Source organism: Teleopsis dalmanni, chromosome 2 (assembly GCF_002237135.1).
Source record: "Teleopsis dalmanni isolate 2A chromosome 2, ASM223713v2, whole genome shotgun sequence".
Lineage (NCBI taxonomy): Eukaryota > Metazoa > Arthropoda > Insecta > Diptera > Diopsidae > Teleopsis > Teleopsis dalmanni.
Window position 1 is genome coordinate 191314625 of NC_051847.1, and position 10766 is coordinate 191325390.

The window sequence follows — 10766 nt, forward strand, 5'->3', positions numbered from 1 at the left end:
CCTTTACCGTATTTTGTGTCAAAGTGGTAATTGATTAAAAATGCAGTAAGTATGATGACATCATGCTCTTTTATTGTAAGTTCCAAGTGCAACTTAGTAATTTTTATTTTACTTTATAAGAAAAACATATAATTTTTTACAAGAAAAATTGATTTTTATAGGATTCTACAGGAAGGATGATAAAATTCGGGTTTTAATCTATTGAACCTAGAATAAATATATTTTCAATATCAGTAAAATGAGTTAAAATTAGGAATACATATGACTAAAGCTTCCACAATTAAGAAGTTAAGTGAAATCACAATTTAGACCAAATTTTACAAAACGAAGGATCGCTAAAATCTCTAAAACAAAGGTAAAAACATTTTACCTCACCGAAAATAAAATGAAAAAAAAAAAAAGAATTAGTTTAAGATATTTAGAATATTAAAATAAAGATTCAGTAGTAAATCAGTTTATTCAATATGATACCTCCATGAAATAAAATATTGAGTTCTGTGCATCTAAATCAACAATCAGTTTATGTAGTGTACATTTATTGATTATATGGATTAGTTATGAAAGAAAATTTTTGCATGAAAATGATTGCTGAATATATGAATGTAACCCAAGAAAACGTTTAAAGAGCGAATAGGGGTACACCTAATAAAATTGGGTGGTATTAAGAAATTGCAATGCATTCTATGCATCATACATAGCGTAGAAGGTAAGTTTATGTTAGGTTGGAATGGTGGCCTTGTATATCAAGAAAGCTCACTTAAACACAAATAAAGGTCCGTTTTTGTTACCACAGAAATAGCGTTGATTCATACATAGACCACAAGATCAGTATACAACCAATGCCAAAAAGGCAACGACTTTTTCATTAGGTAAAGGTAAATCAACCTGACAATGCTATAATATTGCAGGATGACAGCTCAAACAGATCGGCAAGAAAATGAGCCCCCAAGATGTCTCATCTTCTCCTAGCAAAGGTTGGCACTGATACATGAGATAAAACACCGTTTCCTCCTCGTCCTTAGAGGAAAACACGGCAGATTTAAGTTATTATTGATGTGGCTAAAGCGCCTACCAGTGATTTAATGACAGCTTGGCTATCCAAGAAGATTGAAATACTTTCTTAAGGGATTTGATTGCCAAGGACGCATTTTATAGAATAATGGGTTAACTCGTAGAAGCTAAGGTTTGAACAAATCTTTAACAAGTACTAATCAAATTGTCTTATTTAGACAAAGGCTAAAGAAAGATCTTAGGAGCAATACTCCTACGTGCTTTAAATGGAGCAAGCAAAAGAGATGGAATCTTCTGTCCATGAAGAGCGCAAAGTTGTTTTATATTTTTAAACTCATCAACATTATTGTAAATGCGTATTAAAATGAAAGCTGTATAACTGATGCAAAATCCTCCTGCTTCAGCAAGAATCATATCAGTTTGGATGTGCAAAACTCAACAAAAATCAAAATCTTTATTCCAATAAGGGGAGATTGGCAATAAAAACAACGCAAATGATTTCTTTCCGATTATCTATTTTAAAAAGGAGTGAACTTGTACTTAATTAGTCCTAAGTCTTAATTGGTTGACTAGTAAATATAAGGAATAAAAAGTTGTACACTTCATATTTAATAGTGTAGGTCGTTTAGCATACTATAACGTCTTTTCATTCCAAATAAGATACTTGTCAAAGAAGATACTTTTGTTTAAGAGGGTACATTTGACGACTATATCTGCTACCTTGATAGGTCATTGCAATAAGTGAAGTCGCTTGATATTCATGCTAGCGGTTTTGTGAAACAAACTATTTTTTTTAATGTTCAGTTTCTGATAGACCAAAGCTTTACTACTAACCTGGTCTAAAATTAAATAACCAAGTCTATGCACAATGGATTTATTCTGGTCTCATTTATCTGACCCTCGTATTAATAATATTTCTTCGTCTAATATAAAATTAAAACCAATGAATAAAGATTAGTTTCCTTAACATCTAAATAGATGTATTACTGATTGAATTTTGTTTATTTCTTAAGATTCTTAAGATTTCAATAGTTATTATATATTATATATTCTTGTTACTTTTTTTGCCTTATGTTGGAGATAAAAAAATTAATTCATTTTCACAAAAAATTTATGTTAAACTAAACCATTTTTATTTTTTTAAAAATAATTTCGCGCTAATTATAGAGTTCATCTTTATAAGGCCAACTTATGTTAATATTATTTATTTAAATGCATGTTTTTAGTAATCTGGTGTAACATTTTTGCAATTTACTCTTTGAAGTTTTAGTGTTTTTATTATACATATAAACTCTTATATTCAACTAATAATTATAAATTTTACAAAAATTAAGATTTTGTAATAATTTTTATGACTGCATTAAAATTAACAAAAAAAAAAAAAAATTTTAAGATAGTAAAAGGGAATTTACAAAACCTACTTTGTGATATCAATAGTTTTTGTTGATGTGAGTTAAAATAATATGGTTTAATATTATATTTATTAAATCAATCAATCAATTTTTATTTTCACAATCCACATTAAAAAAATTGTTTGATATCTGAAAATATTTCACTTGGCTTTACTATGAGTTGTGTTGAATGAAAACAATCTTAAGATTGCTACGGTGTGAGGTTAAAATCCACGGTTTCCATGTAAAACCAATTGAAATGTTAAGTATGCCAAATATGTTATTAACACATACATATATGATATATTTAACAGCATGGATTGTAAAAAAGTATTTACCATACCTTTGATTCCCAGAAAAATGGAGTTATTTCTTTCTCTATGTTGATATGCAATATATATTGTATTCGTATATGTTTACATTTTCGTCAATTGAAAATATAAATATTTCGATTACCTTTCGACTATTATTCATATTACATTGTGCATTGGATCTCATATTTCCAAATAATCACCGGTCTGCATTCATATTTGATAAATCTAAAACAATTACACCCATCCTACCTTATATTAAAATTACTTCAAGATTTCTAATTCAATTTCATATAACATAACATTCTCTTTTATTATAGGAGATAATATACGAACATAATGAGAGTTACAATTTATTTACTAAAAAATAAGTTTAAATATTCACAAATAAATTATATATAATGATAATTATTTATAATTATAATTTCCATGTGTAGATGTGTCCATGTGTCCTTCTGTTGAGGTTTTTTCCGATTTAGTGCAACTGGGCTATTTTACTCATTCTTAGCTGGGGGGTTGCTACACAATCCCTCTCTTCTCTTTGACTAATTAATGTATTCCTCACACGCTTCGCTGATTATTCGATGACTGACCTAAAATCTGCATACCATCCCTATATGTTTTTTTTTGAACGGGTCTATTCTGAGGTCTCTTAGCATATCATTCGTGCGGATATACCATGGCACTTTGAAGAGTCTTCGAAGAACCTGAATTTGAGCAACTTGCAGCTTTTGGATAGTGGAGTTGGCAGCTTTGCTATAGAAGTGAAGGTCTGATTATCTGGCTGTAAATTATCTTTCTAATTTCCATGTGTAGACGCTACTGTTTATATTAAAACACATTTGTTATTTAATGAGGGACATCTTTTTGTTTTATTTACTCTTTATTTATTTTCTACCCTTCAAGAGAAAGAGAGAGATTTTAAAGTAGGGGGATATCAGAGAGCACTATGTTATTATGTATGCAACCTACTACATATGGTATCTATTGTATTAGCGTTAGCCCAACCGTCGATTCTATTATAACACTTAAAATAATTTTCATTATTGCTTGTGTTATAAGTTTTTAGGATTCTAAAACTTATTGTTATATAAGTTATAACAATATATATATATTGTTATATATATATATATTGTTATATAATATATCCAAACTTGTTTAAGAAAAAAGTATATGTATTGCGTTATGAAAATGAATATCTTTGTTGACTCGGTAAAAATATAATGACTTTGACTGAAATGTTTAATACACATATGAGTATTTGTCTCTTTTCGTATGACGCAAGACGAACTGTATCCTCTTTCTTTCCCACTCGAATAAGGATTACTTTTTGTAAGTTGAAATATATCGTTTTTTCCACTCTTTGGCTGGAAAATTTGAATATTTAACCCTTTCAAAAATATTAATTTCCTTTCCCGATTACTTTTTTCTTCTACTTTGTCTAGAAAATTTGGTGCACGGTCGACAATTAATTCTTTTATAAATATGAATTGTATCTTTTTTATGACTGCTCTACCCTTTTATGGCTGCAGAGTTTGATACACAGTCGAATATTTATCCCTTTTCAAATTAAGAAAAAAAAAACTGTATCTTTTACTTTTCTAATAAACAATCTTAATTAAATAAATTACAAATCGTAAACGGGGCGACTTTCCGTTTGTAAGTGGTTAACAATGTTAATTTACGTCTAATTTTAAATTATTTTCCTTAAAAACTAGAATTGTCTCTCCTATATATCTACAATGACACGTCACTGATATCAGAACGATATCTGATCTCTACAACATGCTTTTAGTTACGTATAATAAATTCGAAAGCAGACTATGAAAAGCTTTCTTTGTTGTTTTTTTAAATATAAAAGTACAGAATTCTTCCACAAAAAAAAAAAAAAAATGATTCGACTAGAAAAAGCAGAAGTGGTAAAAAAAATTGGTAGGTACATCATTTAAATTAAGGAAATTCTATTCGAAAAAAAATGTATATTTCACTTAAACATTTGGTAGTTCATGATAACATAGAAGAATAATTTCATAAAAGTGCCAACTAACAGCAATATATTAATTCCAAAAAATTTATTTTGATGATGTTCATTGAAGAAAGTGCTAGCTAACAGTACTAAAAAATGATAGAACAAAAAACAAAAGGCAACAACTATCTTAATAGCTAATTAATATTAAATTATAGTAAATGTAAGCAAGTAGTCATTCTGCTATTTTGAAAGCATAATATCAAAGAATATATTCAGCGCTGGCAGCAAGAATTGCATTAATAAGGCAAAACAGGCTTTTGCAAACTTAAATAAAGTGTAGAGATCACTCCAGAAACTAAAATTCAAATATAAAACTCAAACATTAAGTCCACCTTCCTATACGGTTGCGCTACAAGTCTTTACTTACCAGTCCTTTTACCTATCAAGACTGTATAGGCCATACTCTGCGCAGACCAATCAATGACACCACAAGAATGGCGATCGAGTGGAATCCCATGGGTAACCGAAGAAGGGGTAGGCCTGCGCATACCTGGAGAAGACAAACCGATACAGAAGTGTCACGTGTGCAGAAAAGTTGGAGAGAGATAGCTTCAAAGCTATTAGCTAATAATCGTTCTGAATGGAAAAATTTTATTGCGGTCCTATGGTCCTCTTAAGAGTTAAACGTATTTATATATATATTACATTCTTACTAAAATACTGCTTTCGAATACACAGAGTATTTCCAAAAAGTTTCCGACATCTTGTGAATAATTTTTTTTTTCATTTTGCAAAATTTATGCTAATGAAGTGCGAATACTTTCAGATACACATCAAAAATGACAAATTAAGTGTTTTCACATAAATCAAATCCAAAGAAATGTTCAGTACTATTAAATAAATTTTACGAAATATTTGAATAAATATAGTGCAATTTATATTGTACGATGATTGTTGATAAACAAAACATTGATGAGGTGAAGTGTGTAGAGCGTCTTTTGATTTGTCGTATTAATTAAGCGCTGATATAAAAATTAAAGACGCTTTGACGCCTGCAACTTGAGACAGTCTACTTTTAAGTTATTGAACTTGAACTCTTTTTATTTTATTATTTTTAATTTTATTATTATTTTTTTTATTACTTTTTTTTACAAAACGCTTGAAGACTTTACATCAATAAATATATTTTAAATTTTATAATACATATTTGCATATACAAAGTTTTACACAATACTCATAATTAACTTAATCAGGTTCAAATGCAGGGTCTTTATACAATAACATATATTAACTATAGCCTACGTAAAAATAAACTAATATTGAATAATACTTTTATGTACACTAAATTAATTTAAATCTTATTCTAATCAATATATATATATATATAATAATGTTTAAATAGTGATAATACTTAAAATATATGATTTAAATGTGGATTTTGATGAAAAACTTTACGATGTTCTTGCAGTTGTAAGGGTCTAAAATTGTTCAGCAGCAATTGACCTCTTTTATCAAGAATTTGCCAAAATTTTGGTAACTGAAAATATATAATATATAATATTTTAATCCAAATACTATATAAATATTTTATGTGATTACTTCTAAATATGAAATTGGCACAACCTCTGGAAATATATGCCAAGTTACGGCTTCTGAACACGGTGGTGTAGTTAATGATCCTTTATAAGTGAAATAATCTTCACGATTAATGTTACCCAGTAAAGCGCCTAAGGTAAGAAATTGTGATGTGCTAGAAGAAGAGTTGTAATGCACTAATTGGGGGAGTGTATTATATATATCATTAAGTGCAGGATAATACACGTTAGGTGACTGAAAATAGGATAATAAATGTAATAGTTATTTCTAAAAGATTACTTTCGTGTGATATTTTTACTTTACCTTTACTACTTTAAATAAAACGGCTACTACTGCTATGCCATCTTCATACTCTCTAGCTTCCTTTAGGTCTTTATATTTACTATTTTTATGAACAATATGCATTTCTAAATCATAACGTTTGCCATTTAACATATGTTCCGAACCTTTTTGTTGAGAAGAACCCCAGTGAAAATGTGCTGCTTGAGCTTCATATATAGAAGAGAGCAAACCGCCAGTAATGAAAGGTTTTCCACCAAGTATTGTTTTTGGTATTTCAAACTCAACTACATTATTTTATATAGAAAGTTATTAATAATATTTTTTATTTTAGTGTGAATATTGTATATTAATAAACATTGCTTACTTGTATGTCCATTATTTTTTAGTAATAATAATTCTTCAAAGAGATCATCATAATAACCGTATATTAAAGGTGGTAAATTAACATTATAAGACTATAAAAATTTTTATGTATATAAAATATACTAAACAAAATTAATTTAAATACATATAGGGAATTATTTAAGTTAAAATTCTCTCATTATTACTTATATTACTCTTACTTTGTGTGTATTTATCGCTATTGGTGATTGTTTAAACCCAATACACTGTGGATATTCCTGGAACCATTCATTTGGATTATCATAATTGAAGCTTTCTGAATAATAAACAGATAAAAATCTTTTAATATGCATTCATTTAATTTAACATAGTTTTGAAATATAAAATTTGCAAATAACTTAATTCGATAATTATTGTTTACATTGTTAAAATTTTTTTTTTTTACTCTAGAGAGTTGTAGAGATTTTATAGAGCATTTTAAAAACTTCACATAATTTTAATAGTTATTGTGTGTATGACAAACAAAATGGTAAATAAAGGTTTTATCAAAGAAATCTGCAAATTGAAGTAATTTCATGCTAAAGTCAACAGAAATATTTTTCACATTTGTAAAAAAGATAGAAATTACATTAATTTCAAAACTAAATAAACCAATTCATTAAAAGAAAAAACGCAAAAGCACGCACATCTAACAAATACAGGAAAACTAACATTTTATGTTATTAACATTATTGCGAAAATGTTAAATTAATATTTTGTTGTCTGTTGAGAACTCGTGAGCTTAAGTTAGTTACAATCGACTTGTTGTTAAGTAAAATGACAATGCTATACTAATCAGGCATCAGCAAGAGCTACTTTTTAATTATAATAAATATTTATCCATTTTTTTTAACTCTTACATATTTTAAATTTATATAATGATAGTAACTAATTAAAGCAAAATTAAATAATTAAATTAAAAAAATAAAAAAAAAAACAATAATTAATTTATATGAAATTGAAAAGTAAAATATAATAAACAATAAATTAGTTGCAACTTCTGTGATATTAATAATAAAATAAAATAATTAAATTAATTAAACTAAACAAGCTTTTTCAGATGTGAAATATATAATTCGACATGGTCTTAAATAATAATAACACTATATAATAAACTGCAATTCAAATTTTTTAATAAGAAGTGAGTTTCTCAGAAAAACTACAATTTCTCTTAGTCCCAAAAATGTGAAATAAAGTGAAAGTATGTGTAGAAATTTTTCTAAACTCTTGGAAATCTAGATGCAGGAAAATATTACTAAAATTCTTATTTCTAAAGACTTGAGGAATATATGTGGAAGAGCTTGATGAGCTAAAAAATTTATATTCAATTTAAATGATCCAACCCACAATCTATCAAAAATATGAATTATTTCTGAGTAGAACTTAGTTCAAAATGGTAAAACTCATGATGGTTTCTTAAGAATTCTGACCGTTAGGTATATTGTATCGAAAAATAAGACATGACCTTTAAATAAATTTACAGCACCTATACAAGAAGAAGAAGAATAAGAACAGGAAAAAAAATGAAAATCTACGAAATTGATCACCTTTGGCTAGATAATGTCATTCCATTACGGAAGCTTATGAACTTACTAGACAGGTGAATAGCTCAAATACAGATTTCAAAAGTACAATTTCATTTCTTTCTCTTTAGTTGTTTCTAAATACTTTTAAAATTTGATTGCTAGATTCCCAGAAAGGTTTCAGCTCAAGAACTTCTTTTTATATAAATACTTTTAAATAAATAATTAAAAATCTATAGTTGTTATTAGGCGACCAATAGATCTTTTAGCTCAGGTTGCATTAATAGTGTACTATTTAATAATAAAAAAGAAAAAACAATGGTTTTCCCAATGCTCAAATTTTTTTTGTCATAAATATTGCTTAGTGGTTTAGGATGTTCGCAAATAAATTGGGGAGATATAGAAAACGTCTATTTATATCTATCTACTAAATATTGTTTATGCACTAGTTGGAGTAAGAAAGTAACTGTACTGCTACCACAATTCCAATCTATACGTATATCTAAAAAAATATTTACTGCATATTAAAATATTAATATATATTTTTTAATAAAAATATATTTTTGAAATTATTTACATCAGATTAAATTTATGTTTTAAATTTATATAGAAATAAATGAATTTTTGAGCAAGTAACTTTTCCATTTTTTAATATTTTAATATTAAGTATTAATATTAATTAGTATTATATTAATAATTATTGATATTAATATTAATATTAAGCTCTATTGTGGTATTTATGTTGTGTTATAATTGGAAAAAAAATATTTTTGGAATAATTTACATTATATATATATTATATTATATTAGATTTAAATATATGTTTTAAATATAGACAGAAATAAAGATAATTTCAAGCATGTAACTTTTCTCTTTTTTAATATTTTAATATTAAGTATTAATATTAATTAGTATTATATTAATAATTATTGATATTAATATTTATATTGAGCTCTATTGTGGTATTTATGTTGTGTTATAATTGGAAAAAAAATATTTTTGGAATAATTAAATATATTAATGATTTAAATATATGTTTTAAATATAGACAGAAATAAAGAAAATTTCAAGCAAGAAACATTTCTATTTTTTAATATTTTAATATAAAATTTTTATATTTATATTAAAAATAGTATTTATATTATTAATAATTAATATTGAAAGTTATTATATTAATATAATACAATGTAATATATCAATATATATTAATATTAATTATATTAATACAATTAATTGCTTGAAATTTTATTTATTTCCATCTAAGTTTATAGAATATATTTAATTTAATGTAAATTATTCCAAAAATATATTTTTACAATTACAACACAACATAAATACCAGAATAGAGCTTAAGACCTTTAGTTGTCGTAACGAATAGCTTGAAATTATTTTATTATTATAATAATTTTTAAACAAATAAAAAAAGGGGGCTGTAGCTTCTGAAAATGAACCGTTGAGCTATATCTACTCAAATAGAAATGCAAAATAAACGTTTTTTCACAAATTACTTAAACAACTACTATAATTCTTCTTTATTTTTTAAATAAAACATATTAAGTCTTTGTAGTATGTGCACATCTAGTACATAAGATCTATAATCATTCTAGTTTTAATCTGTAAGCTACACCCGCTGTAAATACCGAATATTAACTCAATAATCATTCGATTTTTTACTTACAAAATCACCCTTAAAGTATATATCTACCTGTAAGTGTATCTGCGTACAAATATATATATATATATTTATATATCTATATATATTTATATATCTACCTGTAAGTGTATCTGCGTACAAATATAAAATACAGTTTTAAAAGAAAGGAAACACCCATATGCCCTTGATTCTGTTAAAAGTTCACAATTCTGTAATTTCGTTTAATTATTGGTATTTTAATTATACACTAATTGTAGACATATTAAATGGATTTGTAATGCATAATTAGTAGCTTATACGTACCAGGCACTGAGGTGAAAGGCAACACTAACAATAAATGCTGATAAAGATTACCAAATGTTGGAAAACCCATTTCACAATTAATATTAGATCAATAATAATAATAATATTTTAATATAATCAAAACAATAAACACTATTATATTTTATCTTCACTTCAACACAAATAACGCACGAAGTTTAAAATCCAAGCTTATCTTTTTCAGCAATTTTTGCAGCGCGTCTTAAGCCGCGTTCATTTTTGGCAAACATTTGAAAACCGACTGAGCCAAAATTTTTTCAGACTTTATTTTTTATATGCAATATAAGATATGGACACAGAATTGGAGTTGAAGTGCCATGCTGCACG

General features: G+C 26.3%; 1 protein-coding gene across 1 annotated transcript; it reads right to left on the bottom strand.

The window, feature by feature from the left end:
• Positions 1-6093: 6093 nt before the first annotated feature.
• LOC119676438 (carbonic anhydrase 2-like) lies at positions 6094-10491 on the bottom strand. Its single transcript, XM_038087677.1, has 6 exons — positions 10422-10491; positions 7124-7218; positions 6925-7015; positions 6582-6844; positions 6282-6512; positions 6094-6219 (listed from the first exon to the last, which is right to left on the bottom strand). Exons 1-6 carry the CDS (start codon positions 10489-10491, stop codon positions 6094-6096), a joined length of 876 nt encoding a protein of 291 aa, XP_037943605.1.
• Positions 10492-10766: the final 275 nt, after the last annotated feature.

What these genes read in the sequence shown, in the direction of transcription:
- LOC119676438 (XM_038087677.1), bottom strand. Translation starts at nt 10,491, where the DNA reads ATGGGTTTTCCAACATTTGGTAATCTTTATCAGCATTTATTGTTAGTG. An exon ending in AAAAAATAATGGACATACAA is followed by an intron (nt 6,845 to 6,924) that starts GTAAGCAATGTT and finishes AAAATAATGTAG; the next exon opens with TTGAGTTTGAAATACCAAAA. An exon ending in TGCCAATTTCATATTTAGAA is followed by an intron (nt 6,220 to 6,281) that starts GTAATCACATAA and finishes ATATATTTTCAG; the next exon opens with TTACCAAAATTTTGGCAAAT.